The sequence below is a fragment of the Podarcis tiliguerta genome (assembly GCF_965153285.1).
Source record: "Podarcis tiliguerta genome assembly, chromosome: 9".
Lineage (NCBI taxonomy): Eukaryota > Metazoa > Chordata > Lepidosauria > Squamata > Lacertidae > Podarcis > Podarcis tiliguerta.
Genome location: NC_139542.1, coordinates 25,357,931 through 25,379,372, shown reverse-complemented (window position 1 = coordinate 25,379,372; position 21,442 = coordinate 25,357,931). Strand labels below are relative to the sequence as shown.

The window sequence follows — 21,442 nt, the reverse complement described above, 5'->3', positions numbered from 1 at the left end:
AGCTGAAAACCTGTTGCCATAGCAGTAGTTTTCCCACAGCTATGGTACAAGTCTTTGCTCACCCAATCACTAACTGTGGCTCTGAGAAATGGAGAAGTAAATAGGCAGAAAGAATGCAAACATGAGTATAAAAATCCCCATGATTGCAGTTTGTGGGATATTTAATGTCAGTGTGGAATAAGAGGGTGGTCAGTGCTCTAATTCTAATATGATATGCCTGAATATATGTTACCCATGTATTAAATCAGATGGAAAGGAAATATAATTTTACATGCATACCTTTTATTTATATTTCAGAACACCTGTGAATTGTTCTTTCCCAGTATAGAAATGGTGAACTCTACCAATGTTCCTAAGAGACAGATGTATATCCCAGCTGAGTTTCAGTCTCCTGCACATTATAAGCAGGTTTTTACTTCTGCTTTGATGGGTATGACTAACACCTTTAATTTCCACATTGCAGTACATTCACTGATGGTTGTTCTTAGGGGGCAACAAAATCTGAGATAAAATATTGAGTGAGTGTCCTCATAACAGTTTTTTCAACAGTTGCCACAGGGATTTGGCCTTCAAACCCACATTCTCAGCCAGCTCTGTGGTTGCCTGTGCAGTCTAAATTGCACCATCTCAGAAAATCTCATCTGTGCATTGTTTTCATTTTTGGTTAAAAGCACTCAAAGGGTCTCTGTATTTTAATGGAGAAGCAATGCTGGAGAAGCGGATGTTTAACTGCTTTGTTCCATACCACTTTCCCAATCTAAATTGCTTCTTGCAAGCTGCATTTCTCTCTCTCTCTTCCCACCCCCACCAACCAAGATTAACAAAGTTTTAGGGGACCAATTTAGAATGGGTAGGAGGATTAAATTTCCCATAATTGCTGTTCACCCCAACATTTAAGTGCAAATTTGATTATAAGTGCAAATAAGACCACCAGGAGTTCTAACTATGGTTCCTCAGCATAATACGTAGTTTTCCTTGGGAAAAACAAATGGCATACCAAAAGATACATGACTGAAGCAAGGAGTTCATAATATACAGTATGTTACATATGAAGTACGAATGAGAAAAAATTATAAAAGCCACAAACCCATGGATAAGCAGAATGCAGGACTTTGGCTATATTTAGATGTTTCATTGCCAGTGTTCTGGGAGTAGTTGAACTGCAGTTGCTGAGCTTGGAAAACCTTCAAAACATTTGCTATTGTTTAAAGTATTGAACCTAAAATTGTGGGAAACGTATTTGATTCTTCCTCTAAGTCAGCAATCACTATACGGTCAAATAATTCCAGGGTGTTTCAGCCACTGCCTGAAGACAATTCGCAAGTTGTTATTTCTGGGGAGCCACTTTGTGGTAACTATTTAATGACTTCATTTATGAATTGCTTCCTATGCAACGTTCTGAAGTGATTTATCCATAAAAACATCAACAAAAAACACATTTAAAAACAAGATCAAGTGCAAAACAGGTATAAACTGGGGGCAAAACTCTCCAATTAAAAGGCTTATTGTAAAGGGAATGTCTTCAGTAGGCACCTGTTTCTCATGTAATGGGAGTTCCAAATGGTTGGTGCTGCCACACTAAGGCCCAATTCCTACAGAGTATAGAATTGGCTTCCTGGTTGGGTACATAAGGGGTGAGATGGTCTTTTAGGTACACTGGTCCCAAAGTGTGTATGACTTTCTACCAGTCCCTTGAACTTAGCCCACTGACTAACTGGAAGCTAGTACAATTCTTCCAGGTGTGGTGTAATATGATGGTGATATTCTGCCCCAGTTAGCAGCCAAGCCACTGCATTTTGCACTAGCTGCAGCTTCTTGAGCCAATCCCACAGGTAGTTCCACATGGCACATTTCAGTAATCCAAACTGGTGGTTACCAAAGCCTAGGTTTTAAAAGTGATTCCATTACCTTTAAAGAGTCGCAATGAGAAACTGGTTAGATTTCTGGAGGAGCTCAAATTAACAATATTTGACACACAAAGGAGTTGTATTTACAGTTAATAGGTTTTCCCCACTACACTGAACTTTTTTTTTAAAAAAAATACTTTTTATTGTTTCTATTTTGTGTAAAGAACATTTAAACATATTGCTGTTTGAGCTGTCGCAAAAACTACACCGAGCTCTGGAAAAAGTAGATATATCCTTCTATACCTCAGTGAAAAGAGGGCAAGGACAAGAGAATTCAGCCCCACTCTGCAACCACAAGATGGCGAGTAAACTTGTTATGGTTAAAAAGGAAGGTCGAAATAAGGTAAGTTTCTTGTGTAATCTCAAGTGTACTCTACAGAAATATTACAATACATGCTGAAGGTCATTTCATACATAAGTCCATAGATTTATATATTTTTGTAAAACTGAATGGTTAGAATATCTAAATTGCTGCATATAGAATTGTGTTTAATGAATGAGCTTACATTTTTATCATATACATCAATATTATTAAAAATGATTAATTACTATGACAGTGGGGGGGGGGTGGACATCATAATAATGAGATGCTGTAGTACCCCACTCATGCTAATTTATTGGGATTGAGGTCCCCCTGATTTCAATGCAACATGTTTCAGAATAAATGGATTCAGGGCACAACTAGATGTAATAATGGGTTGCATTACTATTTTTGTTTATTTAGCTGCTAAGCATATGCTATGTTAGTTTTCAATAGTGTGATTGTTTTTTTTCCAGGTGTTGTCCAAAAAGTGGGGGGCTATTTCAGGATCTGTTAATCTTGGGAGTGTTCTTAGTCATTGATCAATGCATCTAGAACTTAACGGGATATGACTTTTCAAGAGTACTATCCACCCAATGTCAAGCTCTTTTAAGGCTCATTTATGTCAAGGGGAATTGGGAATGCGTTTCAAGATGTGAGAACTGTAAAGTGCCTAACTTTGGCTGAATCGTGGATAAGGGATAAAACTGCAGAAAGTTACTGACATAGGCAAGTGGGCTAATGATCTGTATTGCCCAAATTCTAAGCCTTAAAAAATGATAGGCAAAACGACTAAATGACGAAACAACATACCGTAAGTTTTACCAGGTACAGGGGAATCCCCACTTGAATGCAATCAGCATGTGCTCTCCCACTTGCACGCATGCCAAGAACAGTGCTGAAAAGGGGCAGGCGCGGAACAGGGGAATTTCCACTTACACATGCCCTGATACGGAACCCCCGAATAAGTGGGGATCCCCCTCTACCCCACAGGGGAGCTGCAGAAAGAATATGGTTGGTCAAGGGAGCCATGGACTACCAAAGGTTGAAAACCTCTGCCAGAACTGTAGACACAGAAGTGCTAAACAGAAACAACGCAACAAAGGCAGACAATTTCAGATCATGGGTGCCACCATAGGGAATAGCTTTCCTGTGGTTACTGATCTTGCTGTTGAGGAACCATGGCTCTATGAAGCTTAGTTTTCCCTAACTTTCACAACCTTTTTCAGAAGTGAAGTTTAATACTTTTAACGAGCTGGTGTAGGGTGGTCAGCCTGTTCCATATAACTTAGCTTTTGGGCTTTCATTTTGTTCTAGGGCCGCCTTTTCTACGCCTGTGATGCTCCTAAAGGTAATCGATGCAATTTTTTTAAGTGGCTAGAGGATGTACACCCTGGACAGAAGGAAAGTAGGCCTGGTGTTGTACTTCACGACACAAAGAGTATTGGAACCTACCTCAGGAGTCAAAATGTTTCCCTCTATGAAGAATGCCAGCTTCTGATGAGGTATGTTAACTAAACATGAGTATTACTGCCTGGCTCAGTAGAAATTGAGCTACTGGTCTGACATCCATTAGAGAAAGGTAATAATCAAAAATGTTCTCTGCTACTTCAGACTTGACCTTTTCACATTATTTTGCAAAAGTGTCTGTATAAAAAAAAGCCCCAGTATTACCTGAGAGTATCAGGGCAGGTAGCGTGGAGACCCAGTGAGATCAAGGCAATGGCACAGATTCATAGAGCTACTTTACCTCAGCTTTAATATTTGTTATGCAGCATAGTGTTCAAGAAATTCTTCCCTGAAACAACTTGAGTGTATGAAACTGTTTGGATACTTTTAAATCATCATTTCTTAATATTAATGAAGAGTTTAATAGTTATTTAATCAATATTGCATGTGGTATGTGTGGTTGTTCACATAATTTAGTTTTTTTTTTACTCTGCTGCAGTCTTCTGGTAAATCAGTACTTGTGTCAAATCTAAAGGCAGCCCAGAAATCATAATGTCTTATTCAGTATATTTCTCTCTCTTTTTTTTAATAGGAAAGCCTTTGATATTCAAAGGAAACAATTTGGTAAACTGAAGAAATTCAATATTGCAAATGCGAACCTTGATTGCGATTCTAAGAGCAAATTATATCTTAAGCTGAACCAAAAGGAGCACTCATCTGCATACAGCAAAGGTGGGTGGACTCTTGTCATCTTACTGTAACAGAGCAAAACGTAACTAAAACCATTGATATCACACATAGGAGCCTCAGTTATTTTGAAGTATATTCACATTAAGATTTGTCTTTGGAAATACTGCATATGTGTGTATATGTGTACATATATCCATTTTCAGGGTGTTGACTTGCATAGAGGAAAGGATTTCCATTTCCAGTGTGGCCTGATTTATATAGCTCATACATAGTTTTCTGTTCAAAGGCATTGCACCCTGACCTTTATGCTATACGTTGCTTCTGTCTAGTGAAATGAACTCATTTAGGAAAGTGGTGCCTGAGACTGTATAGGCAGTCCTCTCTCTAGTTCTAGTGACCAAACAAGATTAAATGGTAATATGTCTTGCTAATTAAGTTTGAACAGCGTTGTTTCCTTTTTTAAAAGACACATGATTCTCACGCAAATGGATGCAGCTTTCAAAGGAATACCATATCAATTTCATGACACAGCACCTGTGATGAAAGAAATACTAATTAATCTTAGTATAAGATGTAAGAGAATACATGAGAACACTTACTACTGACTGTGTCAGAAAAGTGAGATATGTGAAGACTACTTGTAGCTCCTCGATACTTTGGTTACTAATAGATTTTGTAGCTTCAATCCACGGTTAGCATAGCACATCTTCAGTTGCAGTCTTTTTTTTTTTTTTCTTGCAGGGGTTGGGGAGGGACCACTATTCTAGATATATCAAATAATTGATAAGGCTGTCACTTTGTTAGAATTAATCCTGGTATCCTGGAATTGTCCTTTTGTTTGTGCCTTAATTGGTTAAAAAGTGGGTTATTGCTACAAGTGGATAATCTACATATCAATTCAATTTCATTTTATAAATTAACCTGTGTAGGCAGTTGTCATAACTCCCCACCCCCATTAGTGCAAGATTGAAGTGCCACGCAGAACAAAAATTAAAACAAACCTTGGGGGAAAGCTCTACAAACTTAAATAGAAATCTTGAGACTACGTTAATACTTAATATGAAAATAGATATACTGTACAATCTATGTTTCTATTCAGAAGTAACCCCCATTCGTTCAATAGGATACATAGGATACCTAGTATTGCAGCCAAAATTTACCTGACACTGTTTAGTTAAAGAAGGCAAAGCACACAAGACTCCTCTGGAACAAGCAGAATTGGAAATAAAAAATAAGATGGGACATAACTTATTTTCTGCAAAAGACTTAGTCCAGATTTGATTTTGTCCATTCAGAAGCTGGTGATTTGATGCAACTGATAAAACTCATTTACTCATTGACAGATGATCTTTGGGTTGTTTCCAAGACTTTGACCTTTGCACCCTTGGATACTTTCATTGCAAGCAGTGTTTTCTACGGACCATCCTCTAGCAGTGAATTGGAGTTGGTACCTCTCAAAGGTTACAGTCCCTCAAACTGGCGCTCAAATAGTAAGTACACCCAACTCTTAATATGCTATGAAACTGAATTATCAATTTCTCAAACTTTTGGTATGCAAAAGGGAAAAAAGCCCAAGAGAAATGATGGCAAGATGAAAGATCTAATAGGCATGAAGGAAATGCCCAGAACAATTTTTTAATTGCCATAGAGATGTGATGCTAAAAGTGAAATAATGTTAATTTGAAAAGCTTATTAAATGGTATTCATATATTTGGCCCTTGAAAGTTGAGTAATGTTTTCATTTATTTAACTAATCCTAAAGTGAGATATCTGGTAGCTTGGGGAGAGGAGGAAAGCAGGGGTGGAGATAGTGTAATAATGAATTGGGTAGAAACACAATTGATTACCTTTCATGGAGGATCACAGACATGGCTGAAAGTGTATGGACAACATACATAGTGACAGATATAAGAAACAGGGGAACTAAGTACAGTGGTACCTAGGTTTTCGAACATAATCCATTCCGGAAGATCATTTGACTTCTGAAGTGTTCTAAAACCAAGGTGCAAAGGGTGGCCGGCAAATTCCATGGAGAAAATTGAAAATAACTCAGCAGAAGCTGTTTGACTTCCGAGGTGCATTCGAAAACGGAAGCATTTACTTCCGGGTTTTTGGCGTTCAAAAACCGAAATGTTAGGCTTCTGAGACGCTCAATGGGTAGTATCTGATGCATCACAATGCAACATATGAACCCTCCTATATGGGTTCATATTAGTAGTGAGTGGAGCTATAACAGGCAGAGAAATGCAGAAATGTAAAAGAATTTATTTAAGTCTTGCAACAGAGATGGTATGAAACAAATTAAAGCCTTGTTTTAAAACACAGTGAAAAATCATACTCTATTTGGAGTGTACATATTATAATTACCTTATCAAAATAGAATACCTTACATTGGTGTGAAGGGGAGCTTTTTCTAGTACAATACAGTGGTACCTCGGGTTACATACGCTTCAGGTTACATACGCTTCAGGTTACAGACTCCGCTAACCCAGAAATAGTGCTTCAGGTTAAGAACTTTGCTTCAGGATGAGAACACAAATCGTGCTCCGTCGGCACGGCAGCAGCAGCAGGAGGCTCCATTAGCTAAAGTGGTGCTTCAGGTTAAGAACAGTTTCAGGTTAAGAACGGACCTCCGGAACGAATTAAATACTTAACCTGAGGTACCACTGTAGTAGGTACAAAGAGTTGAATCTATATTGAGATCACAGTGGTGGTCAAAGGGTTGAATCCCCATGCCCTTTCTCCAGCCAGGGCCCTTAATCCAGATTAGTCCCCCTATGTCTGCTATTTACTTTGGGGGGGGAGGGGGCAAACAGTCATGCAAGTGTTAATTTTCTGTAGCCAAGTACATTTAGTTACTCTTCTTCCTTGTAACATTTCTTCTTCTTCAGTGATTGTTCATGCTTTGCTAGTTTGCAACGCTAGTACTGAGCTTACAACTTTGAGAAATATAGAAGAAAACATCAGTTCAGGCACTTTACCAATAATGGAGCATCTGCTAACAAAGTAGGTAGCTTTACTATCTATATTTCAATTCAGTTTTTATAAACTGTAGATTGTACTATCATTTGAAATAGGTGGGAAAGGATAATGTTTTATGCTGCATAGAATGAACATTGCAAACTAATTTCTCTTTGGAAATATACAAGATAAGACTGTGCAGATACTATTAACAGCATATGTTTGCACTCACTGTGTTCTGGCAATTTTCTGAAAACTAAGAAAACTTTCAAAAACCAAAGTGGAATGTATTTGTTTTAGTAATTTAAGCACCTGTAGGTGAATTGTCGTAGCTGCAAGATTCTGTATATTTAAAATCAGACAAAGTAGGCGATGATGATATTGTTTTGGTTAAGTATGACTTTTAAGAGGAGCACAATTTCCACTGCTCATCTGTGTGCATGTTCAAACCCCCCTCAAAAAAGTATTGAATTGAGGTGGGGGTGGGGACTGAAAAGCTGGCAAGCTATTTAGATAAAAAGTAAAACAACTTGAAATGTGTGAATGTAGAGTCATAAAGATCGTAATTTATTTTAAAAATGGATGCAGATTCATACATTTAGTGATGTAAATAAATTTCATTTAAAACCTTATAGCTTAGTGATATTCAGACACATTGAAATAACTTAAATCTATTGAGTGGGTCTACTCAGAGTATAACTAATGTTGGACACTGCCTTTTCACTCTCTCCTGATTTAAATCCTTTAATTAACACAGGTGTGATTTAATTATATGACAATTTGCCTCTAAATGTACCCAATATTGTACTTTTTAGGTCTTTTAAAGCTTCTAGTAGCCGAGTCAACAAGCAAAAATTTAAACCACCTGCCTTAAACACAAATACAATAACTACGGGAGCCCTGAGTCCAGAAACTATTATAAATCTGGCAAACAATATGATTCAGACATTTCATCTGAATAAAGATCAGGCTACGGCACTGATTCAGATAGGTGCCATGATGACATTGCAAGGAATCGATACAGAAACTGGGAAACGGCAAGCCCTTCCAATAACAATCATACACGGTAAACTGTTTTATGCGAACTTAAATAGCTTGCTTCTACAGTTCTGTCTTTATTTCAAACATTTATTGGACTACCCTCACTTTGCCGGCAACTCCTCATTGCACCACCAAACAAGTGGTCAAGTGTGCCTCCAGCAAGAGCCCATGTTCAGCAGCCCATGGAAAGTCCTGAAAGAGGGTGCTGTGGAGAGGAGGAGGGCTTGAGCTGGCCTGGGGTCTACTGTTACTGCTTGATGATATTGGACCCAATTTGGATCTGATGGCTCCATTGCATTGGCTCCAGTGTTGCCCAACGCTTCTCCTACCCCACCCTTCCACCCAGTGTGAGCAGATGGACTGCAAGGACCCATCACCCTGTTAAGTCCTGCCAGTCCTCGGTGGGGATTTACATTGTAGCACCGTAGCTAAACTACTGCATAAATTTGGGCACTCCAGAATCATTGCTGGCCCCATGGCAGAAAAACATTCCATGCTCCTTAAGTTAAGGATGCTCTACTTGCTGTTGTTATTATTTTTAATAATCTACTTCCACACACGTCTAAAGGTGATATGCAAGTTATAACAAAACTTAGGAGAGAGTTTTGTCTCAACTTGCCACTATCACAGCACACTCAGATGATTTTGTTAGTGAACTTTCAACTGTGGTACCCATTACTCTTTTTGTTTAGTTAGTTACATCTATGCATATGTGGTTAAGAATATTTTATATGTTATTTTGCATTTACTTGGGCTGAATCTCTGATTTCTCTACATACAGGTGTGTTTGGATCTGGAAAAAGTTATTTGCTGGCCATTGTTATCTTATTCTTAGTACAGATCTTTGAAACCGGTGAAGGAACTGATGGCAAAAAGTCGGTGCCATGGAAAGTACTGCTCTCTTCTTCCACAAATGTTGCTGTGGACAGGGTACTGCTTTGGTAAGTACATACTGTTCTGCATAGGACATGTTTTGTTTTTCTCTTGCTGCTTCAATAATTTGCTTGCATTGTTAACTCATAAACTCTGCCACCTTCCCTGGATCCTTCAAAGTAGCACAATGTGTCTTCCACTTTCCTTGTTAGAGATGTTGTATAGAAGGCACTTCCAAACTAACTTTCGAAAGCAACCTTTTGTAGAGTTATGAAAAGAATACCACTTTTCACTGTATGAATGGTGTATCCATATTGCCTTGTATTTTTTTAAAGCTACATGCAGATTTTGGGGGTGTACAGGGCGGGGGGAGAAGCCCGGTTGCACCAATGGGAGTCCTTCTACTGGCTCCTCCTTGTGCTTCAGGTTAGTCTGTCTTTGTCCCTGAAGCAGTCATTTGGCTCCTCACCAGAATTGCTACCATTGGTAGAGACTTTCTCCAAAAGCATTGGCATTCTCCAAGTTTGCATATGAACATTTTCCTGTTTTAAAACTGGTGGGTAAAGAATAAAGAATGTGGAAAGATGAAATTAAAATAAAGGTGCTAGAATTCATTATAATAAATGTTAGTTCGTGTCTTTTTCCTTCCCCCACAGCCTCCTAGATCTTGGATTTGAAGAATTTATTAGAGTGGGAAGTATTAGAAAAATTGCTAAGCCAATTCTTCCTCACAGGTAACATGCCTAAAATCTTCAGCCTGTTTGTTGTTATTTAATAGAACATTTTGTGTGACATATATCATTTGAAAGTGAATGAAATACCACATACACTGAAAACTTGAATTAAGTCAAATTCCCCAGCTGTAATTTTGCTTGTGTGAGAGAAACAATAGAAGCAAAGTAAGTTACTCATTTAAAACTTGGGCGCTGTAGTTGGTCTGCCACTTAGCCACAGGCAAGACATTTCCAGGCCAGTATATTGTGTGTTTTTGATAGTAAGTTCCACTCAGTTCCTTGGAGTTGTTGGTAAATAAGTATGCATATGGCTGCAATGGTAATCTGACTGAGGCTTGGTTTGCCCTCTTCACGGGACCCCTGTTGAATTGTGTTTTCTACTAGTTGGCTTGTAGCCAAGCAGGGTTTGCGTAGAGACCCCAGTTGTATGACCAGTTCTGCCTCGTGGAACCTATACAAGCAGTGGCCACAATTTGTGTGATCTTTCCAAGGCACCACGAGTATACAAAATCATATTGATTAAGCTATCGGCTTCACACAGGTTTAGTCAATCAACACTTCCATGTAGCCCTGTGCCCTCTTACCAGTGGCCATGTGGGACCATCAGGAATCTAAACCAGACTTACATCTTCCTGACATTTAAAATGGGAGTAGTACTTACTCCATACATTCCCACACATACACTGCATTGGTCGTCAGAGCTTCTTCTCCATGTGCTCCCAAGCAGCTCTCTGAAGTAAGGCAGGTGGTGATGAAAGGGAATATCTTTTTGGTAATGACACTCCATCTTTGGAATTCTCAACTCAGAGTAGTTCATCTGATGCCTTTCTTCTTTGTCTTTGTACCAGACAGATAGTTTTTTTTTTAATTTTCCCCAAAGGGCCTACTTTTTCATCCTGTGTTTTTAATCTTCTGCCAGTTTTACATCTTGCTGTGCTGTACTGCTGTTTTGTCATCTTGATTTTTTGTTTTAATTATGTCAATTGTTTCAGTTTTTATAAGTCATTCTGAAAGCAGCTGTTGATAGGGAAATGTATACATATTTAAATAAAAAAGATGTTGCTGGATTGTTATCACTACAGAATGTTTGAATGGTCCTCCATATAAAAGAGTCCCTGCAGATACAAAGATTTTTTTCTGGCAATCCCTGACTTGCTAAATTTTGGGTGCAAAGGAGGTGGGTTTTTTTTGTTTGTTTTCTGTAAACATGAGGGAGCATTGAAACATTTGGTCCCTTTTTGTATCATTTGCAAAATAAAGCAAAGTACAGGATCTGCACATGGCGTCTTTTGTTACTATCTTAAGGAACCTATTTCTAGATTTCATCACCAAACTACATGGAAAACAGAAGGGTGTCTTTTACATATGTTTCTTACTATGACTACATTGTTTTCATTCAATATTATTATCTACAATTGAACAATTATCTACAATTTAAAGCTTGCATGCTGGCTCAGGATCTGAAAGTGAACAACTGAAAGAATTGCATGCTCTGATGAAGGATGATTTAACCCTAGCAGAAAAGATCTTTGTAAGAAAGACCATTGAACTCCATAAGCTGGGAACCAACAAAGCTCTCCTGCAACAGGTGAAATAAAATTAAGTGGCATAAGATAAGTACGTGCTGTACTAATGTTGTACAATGATGGTGGAATAAAATCATGCTTGTATCCAATGGTGGTGTGAGTAGGCAGCAGCTCATGTGACCGGTCTTCTTCTTCTCCTCCTCCCAGTTGTACCAGCTCCCAAAACCCTCTCCAGAAGATTGGGGGGCTCTGAACAATGGGGGCTATGGGGTATGGGACTGCAGTGTGAGGATGGAATTACTCAAAATTGAGTTGGGGATCTTGCACTGGTGTAGCTATTGCTGGAGCAAGATCCTTTGATCTGAATGAGTTTCCCTACACCTACTATTGATTTGGATCGGGATCGTAGCTGTGGCAAAAGGTGAACATAGGAAGCTGAGTAAGACGACAGTAAATCACAAGAAAGCTGGAGGTAACTATTAGCAAAATAAGATCTGCTCAGGAGTGTCGGGCCTAATGAGTACAGCAACTCAGGTCTTGCTCCCATGAAGCAGTTGCCGAGGCTAAAGGTGCCTGCCTCCCAGCCAGCTATGTCACCTTCTCTCCAGGGTTTTCCCCAAGCAATTGGAGACTGTGTCTGTTTTTGCTCCTCACACTTCATGCCTCTGCTGGTTTTTGGAGACCATTGAGGGAGGGGAGCTTGTCACAACAAGAAGAGGAGACACCCATGCCTTGTCACAAGCCTGGCCCATCTCTGCCTCTTGGCCTCTCTCCTCTTCTGCTTCCATTTCTGGCTCTGATTCTGGACTTCTCTCTTCTCACTAAGCCCTGTTACCTCTTCAGCTGTTACCTATCCTCCTCCCAGTCATCTCCCTCTTCTCATTGTCGTCCCTTCACCAATCCCCGGGCTGTGAGCCTTCTTCCCTTGGGGGTTCCCCAGCTGGTTCGTCCCACCATTCCTCTGCATCCAACCAGTCCGTGACACTGCCATATACAGTGCCAGACCATTGGTCAGTCTAGCCCAGTCTTGTTTATTCTGACTAGCAGCAGCTCTCCAGGGTTTCAGCATGAAACTCTTAATCTCAAGAGTCATTGGTTCAAGCCCCATGTTGGGCAAAAAGATTCCTACATTGCAGGGGATTGAAGTCAATGACCCTTGTGGTCCCTTCCAACCCTACAATTATGATTCTGTGAAACCACAGTGCCATGACCCCTCTACCACTGAGCCTTGATCCCTTCCCCTTGCCACTACAGTGGTACCTTGGGTTAAGTACTTAATTCGTTCTGGAGGTCCGTACTTAACCTGAAACTGTTCTTAACCTGAAGCACCACTTTAGCTAATGGGGCCTCCTGCTGCCGCCGCGCCGCCGGAGCCCGATTTCTGTTCTCATCCTGAAGCAAAGTTCTTAACCTGAAGCACTATTTCTGGGTTAGCGGAGTATGTAACCTGAAGCGTATGTAACCTGAGGTACCACTGTATCTCAATCACTTTTGAGATGTATGAGTAACTTGTTTTAAGCATTAGAACCCAAAGCATATGGCTATATGAAAGATACACACGGGACTTTTTCTTTTTTGCTCCCCCCATAACATAGGTAAGGGTAGTGGGAGCTACCTGTGCTGCCTGCCCATTCTCTTGCATGAAAAATCTTAAATTCCCTATAGTAATTCTCGATGAGTGCAGTCAGATGACAGAACCTGCATCTCTTCTTCCTATTGCAAGGTATTTCCTCTTTTAATATTACAACTAATTGATGGTTGAATTTCTTATCTTATTCTTGTATGTATTAAAAAGCTTATGATCTTGAGAAAATGGTTTAGTCAAAATAGACTGACTAAATGCTCCATGCAGCAGTGCATAAGGTCTTATGCAGCAATGACTGCAGTCTGCACTAAATATATCAAATGATGTAACTGGAATAAAGTATGTAGGTCTCTTCTTCACCAGTTTTATGAATTCCTGTAAGTTGTCTTAAGTGTATGCATGCAGAATTAGGAATGTTGCCATTTTGAATATTTGTTTGTTCAGATACTTTTGTCACACGTGGAAAGGAGACCCAGGATAGTGGGGCTGGGAGAGGGCAGTCAGTCCCAGGTGGGATATGCAAAGTGGTTGAAAAGATCTGTTACTTAAATCATGAAGGCAAATAACCAGTCACAGTCCTGGCAAATTTTAGCAGTCCTAAGCCCTGGTATTTTTAATAAGAGGGTTAAGCATGTATTTAAGTCTGTTCTATTGAAATTCATGATACATAGAATGATGCTTAAGAGAGCTTACATTTGGCTGGAACTTGCCTATTTTTCTTTACAACTAATTTGTATTTGGTTTTTAAACAAATACAAGAACCATTAAACACTCATCCAGCAATGCATCTAATGATGTTTGTTTTATCCATTGACTTTAGACATAAGCTTACACATCCAGTGTTCAAACATAATTACTTAACGTAACCCCTCCACTGAGAAGATTGAGTGGCTGATATAGCATGGTCTTGAATTTGGTCGTGTACACAGTTAAAGAAAGAGGTCTATATTTCTTGGAAAATTATCTCTTTCCATTATGCCTTTATTCACCTTCCTGTGTCTGGTGAAACTCAGACATTGCTGTATCCCAGATATTATTTTCCCATGTGTTCAGAGGTATTTCAGAGGTTCTTTCATTGTTGAGCTATCGCTAATCATGCTATGGTCAGAAAGAAGCCTAATAGTTCTCTGTGGTGCAAGGTAGAGCCCAAGTCTATGTCTAAAGAGAGTAGGGCCAAGGCAGGACTTGGAGAAAGAGGTTGGCTTGTGATTGCAAGGAAGATGAAAGCTTAATTCCCTGTAGTTGCAGCCACTGACTGCATTCTTAATTATATTATTTCGTTTTAGGGCACTAGGGAATGAACTTCATTTTGCACAATGGTGTAGTTGATGTTAAAACCTAGGACTAAAAGGCAGCACACACATTTTAAAAAGAAAATAAATAATGTGTGATGGTCAAAAGTGGGGTTTTTTTATAGGTTTGAGTGTGAAAAGCTGATTTTGGTTGGAGATCCTAAGCAACTGCCACCCACTATTCAAGGGTCTGAAAGTGCACATAGTAATGGTTTGGAGCAAACCCTCTTCGATCGACTCTGTTTGATGGTATGTCTTGCTATTTATCCTGAAAAAGATATTCCTCCTATGATGCTAACCTTATTATGTGATAGAACTTTGCTTTCTTAACTTAATTTTGACGACATTCCTCTCTGTTCCATGCACAACGTCCAACCCCATTCTGGGAGCTGCCAGGAGGAAGGTCTATGTCGAAAAGTCGTCTTCTGTGCACTGCCTTCTGCTGGCATTTCTCTTGCTCAAACTCACAACGACTGGCTATAGTTGTGACCCAATGACTCTTACTCATTTTGCTCTCTGAAATGTACCAAAAGATATAACATGATCCTAAAAATATAGGTAGTTTTTAGTACTGGTATGTACAGCCTGACAACAACTTCCTTTCCCCCCCTCCCTCATAGGGACATGAGCCAATATTGCTTAGGACGCAGTATCGTTGTCACCCTGCTATATCTGCTATCACCAATGACCTGTTTTATGAGGGGAGCCTGCTGGACGGTATTTCTGAAGCAGATCGAAGCCCTCTGATTGACTGGTTACCAACACTTTGTTTCTACAACGTCAATGGCTTAGAGCAGGTACATGATATATTTATGTTTAAACTGTTAAGATTATATCATGCTTTATTATTGCCAGAGCAGTGTTGGATTATTTGGGACAAGTTGGTTACAAACCAAGGCATCAGTTTTGGATTTGAAACTTGCTTGTTTTTGAAGGTGCAATACAGTGTTTATGTAGCAATAGAAGAAGAGGACAATAACCCCCACTGTTGCTGCTTTTCAGTAGCTGGCATTTGGGGCACAGAGCCTCTGAACCTAAAGCTTCCATAAAGCCATCGTGACTAATATCCATTAATAGACTTCTCCTCTATAAATTTGCCCATAACATCTGCCTATCCCCTTTGTTCTTTTATTTGCACATGCTACTAAAGCACAGTCCAGCTTCCACTTTCCCAGGGCTTAATTTCCATAGCTTTTCCAATCCCTTACGCAGCCAACTAATCAATATTTTGACCTTGAAATCTTTTTACTTGAATTGAGACTTGGATAATGCAATGCTGCTTTAGAATGCTTATCCTTCTGTTTGGGGATAAAAGTACACTTTGGTTAAAAATCATATTCAGGATGTTGTTCAATATGTAGGCCACAACACTCTTCTGAAGCTTAAATCCTTTACCCAAAACTACATGGAAGGAAGCCTCAAATCTTGCAGTCAAACACAGGACTTCTTTGATCATCATTTGTGATGATCTACATATGACTGAAAGATCATTTAGAAATGTGGAAGGCTGCTTTTCTATGAGTTATTTGGCCATTTAGCAAAGGGGTAAATAACGTTTTTGACCTTGGAGGCCAGATCCATCGGTATGTCTCCCCCCACCCTTCCAAGTGGGCCACTTTGACAGGTGGCCTGTGCACCTGTCAATCACCTGACATCACCATTTTTCCTTTGCAGCATGGCTTGTACTCAAGTTCTGTGGCAAAGAAAGATCCCAGCAGAGCTTGAAAACAGCATTGTTCAGCTGAATGGCACTGTTTTAAGTCCTCTTTGGGGCAGGGATTGGCTACCTTCAGGCACTCCTGACTGGGAGTGCCTAATGGTAGCTGATCCTGAAGTCACCACTGATCAGCTGGTCACAGCTGACTTCCAGCCCCACTTTCCACAGTGATCATCTCCAGTTGGGAGAAGGAAGCTTTATCTCTGAAGTAGCTCCCATTCTGGGCAGAGAGCTATATCACTGGAACGACTTAATTTCATGTGGTGAAACGGACACTGTTGAAATGGCTTTGCCTGATGGGTGGGAGTTTCTTCACACAAGTATACAGCATTCCACATCATTTCAAACCCATGTCTGTCAGCATCGCATTGGAAACTATCGCAAAGGCTACATGATAATTAGACCGAAATTATTATGAATTAAGTTTTTTTCTTTGTTCCCCCAACTGGGCCAGATGATATCTCATGGGCTTTCTTACATTACATAATATATGTCTGTTTCTTTTTCTCTAGGTGGAAAAAGACAACAGTTTCCACAATTTGGCAGAATCATTTTTCACTGTCAAATTAATCCAGTCTCTGATTGCCAGTGGAATAGAAGGAAACATGATTGGAGTAATATCCCTCTATAAGTCACAAATGAGCAAGGTATATGTTGCACACCAAAACACATTTCAGTAAAATGTTTATCAGTACAGTATTGATGTAAAAATTAAATTTAGTTTTCTGTTTTAATTTTCTGTTTTCCAACAAGCTTTTTCCTTGCTTTCTTATTGAGACCTTCTAACTTTGCTAAGCATCATTACGTTCAAAACTAACTAAAGGTTAATTAAAAATTACCCTTCTTTTTACAGACAGATTACAATTTCTCAATAAGCATAGAAATGATTATACTTCAGTAGGGTGATAATTAAGGTTCAAAAGGAACCTTAATTAATATTTACATTTTGCATGTCTGTTTGTTGTGAGCAAGTTCAAAACTTAATTGTATCAAGTTATTAATAAAATTTTATTTTAATTTTATTTAATTTGCAAAACAATAAATGTAATTATCTGGATCTGTTTTTGTCTACAGATTTGTAACTTGCTTAATGCTGTACATTCAGATGCTTCCCAAATTAAAGCAGTCCAAGTGTCCACTGTTGACGCCTTCCAGGGAGCAGAGAAAGAAATCATTATATTATCCTGTGTAAGGACAAAACAAGTTGGCTTCATTGATTCAGAAAAGAGAGTGAACGTGGCATTGACAAGAGGGAAGCGACATTTATTAATAGTAGGAAATCAAAACTGTCTAAGCAAGAACAAACTATGGAGATGTATCATTCAGCACTGTGCAGGTAAAGCAGCCTACTTTTAAAATATAGCCAGCTATGGATATATTGTTCCCAGAGAATCTAGTGCAATAAAACATAACCTTCTTTGTGTGTCAATATTTGTAAGTTCATTTATTATTGGTGTGGTGTATGTGTAACTATTGTAACTGTTAGGTTGATTCTAATCATGTTTACATTACAAAGTCACACTGATTTAAAAATACTTACAAGTAAATATAGTCCTTAGTTGACTTTTTGGCACCAGCTAAAACATTAGGTTTCAGCTTTAACAGGCATGGCAGGCTGTTGTACAAGAAGCCCAAATCCAAACCTCTCTTGGGTGTGTAGATGCTTTGTAGATTCTTGTACTAGGCCACTCTGTTTAGTGGCTAAATATTAAAAACTAAGATTGCTTTAATATATAATTATACTGTTTCACCACAGGAAGAAAAAATGGATTACAGCATGTTAGCCAATGTGAGCAGCAACTAAATGACATTATTAAATCTTATGTGGAAAGGAAGAAGGAGGAAGAAGAAATGAACAAGGAAAAGGAAAAATCTAAAAGAAAATCACTATCACAAAAAACGAGTGATTGTGCTGTTTCTATGTAAAATATTTTAAATACCTTGAAAATCAGTGTTAAAACTTGTTAATTGTTTTATGTCCCACCAATACTCTAGTTAGCTTTCCCCAACCTGATGCCTCCATCAGCCCCAGACACGAGGTTAGGGAAGGCTGGTCTAGTTACATGCATCAAAAGGTACACAAAAGGCAGTGAAAATCATAGATACGATCACTAGAAAGTGGGCTTTTCCTTTGAAAATGAGCCTTTTACTTATATGTAGTTCTTTTAATTGTTATAATGACATTTTAAGTACTCTGGAATAAAGTCAGGATTTTAAAATTGCATTTATTGTGGAATTTTTTTCCAACAGGGAATTAAACTTTTAGATGGATTTATCACGGGTAGTATCTGAATAGGCTTTGTGTTTTATATAAAATAGTCTTATGGATGAAAGCTTATTGAGAAAAGGACAAAAAAAAAGCTGGTGGCAATTAAAAAAATATTCTGCAGGTTGAGTTTATCACTCAACAGGATAGCTCAGTCAGTAGAGCATGAGACTTTGAATCTCAGGGCTGTGAGTTTGAGCCCCACGTTGAGCAAAAAGATTCCTGCATTGCACAGTGTTGGGCTAGATGTGGTCCCTTCCAACTCTACAATTCTGTGCTTAGATTGAATACATACTCTATTGATCATCATGGTATGTTCTACAATAGTACACCTAATTTCTGCAGCATATTTCTACTGTGAGGTTGTTGGGCTGTTCCCATGCTTTAAAGCAGCAGCCTTTTACATTTGCAGCCATGTCATTTCCACCATAGATTCTGACAACTCCTTGTAGGCTGTCTGAGACTAAAACACTCTTTCATAGCAAAGATTGAAAATCATTTTGAAAAACCACACTTTTCAGTTCATGAAGTTCCTAGCTCTAGGTTTCATTTTCGCTTTGCCTTACTTTTTGCAAGGCCTCTTATTTTTCTACTTTTCTTAGAAGATTTTCCTGCAGTGGAGGAGGGAATCCTAGGATGGGTTGCTCCTTCCCCTTTTGCTCCACTGGGCAGGATTATTCAAATGAAGATTGAGTTGCCCAGTGACAGTGGCAACCCCTCTCCAGTTTCCTTCATGCCTGGCTTCATGGCAGGTTTCATCACGACAAAGTTCCATCTTTTATGGTCCGGCAATTTATTCTCTTCCCACCTCATTATCTTGCCTTTGCAGAGCTAGTGGACTTTGCAGGAAAGGGAAGTTCCTGTTGCCATCTGGGATACCTTTTAAGCCGCTTGTGAGCATGAGCTCTCCTGCCTTCCCACTGGGCTGTTCAACCATGGGATTCGCAGAGATGCTGGGAAGGGGAGGAAGTCGCAAGGCAGTTTTTAACAAGTGTTGTTAATCTTATTCTTGCATTTCTCACTTTTGTAACACCAGTGTGAAACCTGATCTTTTAAAGATTGTGAAATTAGCACGAGCTCCTGCTCTAATGGGGGACGCGGGTGGTGCTGTGGTCTAAACCACAGAGCCTAGGGCTTGTCGATCAGAAACTTGGCGGTTCGAATCCCCGCGACGGGATGAGCTCCCATTGCTCAGTCCCTGCTCCTGCCAACCTAGCAGTTCGAAAGCGCATCAAAGTGCAAGTAGATAAATAGGTACCACTCTGGCAGGAAGGTAAACGGCGTTTCTGTGCGCTGCTCTGGTTCTCCAGAAGCGGCTTAGTCATGCTGGCCACATGACCCGGAAGCTGTATGCCTGCTCCCTTGGCCAGTAAAGCGAGATGATCGCCATGACCCCTGAGTCGTCTGTGACTGGACCTAACAGTCAGGGGTCCTTTTACCTTTACTGCTCTAATGATGGGTTAACTTACAAACCCCCGCATATCTATTAAGCACTTCCCTGCACAAATGCTTCCTTCCCTTCCAGTTTAGCATGCCAAAGCCAGCAGCTTAGAAAGCTGGTGTCTGAATGCAGGTAAATATGATCAGTTGAGCTGTGTAATCCTAACTGTACTTATTTGCAAGCAAGTTCCATTTAAACTTCAGAAAAGTTGGACACCCGCTCCCTCCACCCAAATAGATAAATCTATGGGCCACAAGCCTGTGGAAAAATTAGAAGGAGTATCTTAAATTCTTTGTAAAGTTAACATTTCTACAAAATAATTAGTAGGTACATAGTTATATATTTCAAAATCTTCATAGTACTTCACATGTATTATCTGAGTAACCCTAAATGATTCCTGTGTCTTTCTCCCCATAGGGCAAATACCAGCTTCTGGAGGGCAAGGGAAGCAGTTTGCATTGGGAAAATAGCATTGTAGGGAAAGGGTTAAAATCCCCTCTGCTAGCTCTATGGCATGTATTGAAACTGCCCCATCAAGCACAAACTTTTCAAGTTGATTTTTGAAAAGCAGGAAATCCTATTTCCCAGTACACTATGGAAAAGTAAAAGAGAGTAGTGTAGAAACTTTTTAACAATTTCTTTTTTTAAAAAAATGTTCTCTGCTTTCTCAGATAGTATTTTATACTAATACAGTGATTTATCTTGTGGTGATCTCCTAAAACTCTTAAATTTTGTTTTTGTTTTTTAAAGTTAAAAAACATAGATTAAACCTGATGTTTCTCATAAAATAAAGACCGTCCATTAGGTGGTGCCAGCGTTCTCTCTTCGGTCCACACTTTAGTGCTGAGAGAACAACCAAGGGTCATCTAATTTTTAAAAGAAATGAAGAAAGAAAATTTGCGTAATCTCACATGAATTTAAGATAATTATTCAGATGCGATGCACGTCTGTTGCCAACAGAGACAAGTTGTTCTCAGGAAAACTAAAACTTTATTGCACTCTTAAGACTTTGTAGGCTATCTGCGTTTCTAGAATGAAAGTAAGCTTCACTATCACATTTTGGTTATTTTTAAAAGGATTTCTTTTAGCCCAAGCTGCTGCTGAGGCCACTAATAAGCGAAGTGTGGAAGAAGAAGGAATAGTCAAGGGATGAATAGCATCTTTTAAATTACTGGTGACACCCCTGTTCCAGCTCCCTAAAATCTCAATCAACAATCCATTAGAACTCAACAGGAGTAAAACTAAATCCTCGTTTAAGTGTATTTATCCGATCTCTTTTCTCTCTTTCAAATGCTAAATCCATTTCAGCATATGCCCCTTCTTTCTCTCGCCTTTCTCTAAAGGCTGGCAGCCTATACTTCTCTTGTAAATATGAAAGATGCTAATCATATGACATATCACGTCTCAGTCGGAGCTTGGAATAAAGCCTTGAGATTTGGGATCATTGCCTCCAGACAACAGCTTCATCAGCCGGAAAGTTGGTTTTTTTTCTCCTTTCCTTCAACTCTCAATCCCTTCTTTGTCTGGGGGAAAATGCAGCCAACTCAAGCTACCCTGGCCATATGGTTCACTCTGTATTTTCTTAGTCGAATTCTGAATTGTTTCTGTGACTTGCTAAGGGCTCCCCCCCCCCTTTTCTTTTTTTGAAGTGTGTATAAA

General features: G+C 39.3%; 1 protein-coding gene across 4 annotated transcripts in view; it reads left to right on the top strand.

Moving 5' to 3' along the window:
* Nucleotides 1-18,295, top strand: part of ZGRF1 (zinc finger GRF-type containing 1) — a 29,868-nt gene extending 11,573 nt beyond the window's left edge. For all 4 annotated transcript variants that reach the window (XM_083456999.1, XM_083456997.1, XM_083456998.1 and 1 more), the window contains 16 exons: nucleotides 298-430; nucleotides 2,072-2,250; nucleotides 3,526-3,713; nucleotides 4,250-4,389; nucleotides 5,691-5,837; nucleotides 7,239-7,353; nucleotides 8,124-8,374; nucleotides 9,131-9,290; nucleotides 9,879-9,956; nucleotides 11,397-11,544; nucleotides 13,078-13,205; nucleotides 14,485-14,608; nucleotides 14,980-15,156; nucleotides 16,589-16,723; nucleotides 17,151-17,412; nucleotides 17,833-18,295. In XM_083456999.1, the coding sequence (XP_083313125.1) occupies nucleotides 298-430; nucleotides 2,072-2,250; nucleotides 3,526-3,713; nucleotides 4,250-4,389; nucleotides 5,691-5,837; nucleotides 7,239-7,353; nucleotides 8,124-8,374; nucleotides 9,131-9,290; nucleotides 9,879-9,956; nucleotides 11,397-11,544; nucleotides 13,078-13,205; nucleotides 14,485-14,608; nucleotides 14,980-15,156; nucleotides 16,589-16,723; nucleotides 17,151-17,412; nucleotides 17,833-18,002 (2,535 nt within the window). In that variant the 3' untranslated portion in view covers nucleotides 18,003-18,295. The remainder of the gene's footprint in view (nucleotides 1-297; nucleotides 431-2,071; nucleotides 2,251-3,525; nucleotides 3,714-4,249; nucleotides 4,390-5,690; nucleotides 5,838-7,238; nucleotides 7,354-8,123; nucleotides 8,375-9,130; nucleotides 9,291-9,878; nucleotides 9,957-11,396; nucleotides 11,545-13,077; nucleotides 13,206-14,484; nucleotides 14,609-14,979; nucleotides 15,157-16,588; nucleotides 16,724-17,150; nucleotides 17,413-17,832) is intronic.
* Nucleotides 18,296-21,442: the final 3,147 nt, after the last annotated feature.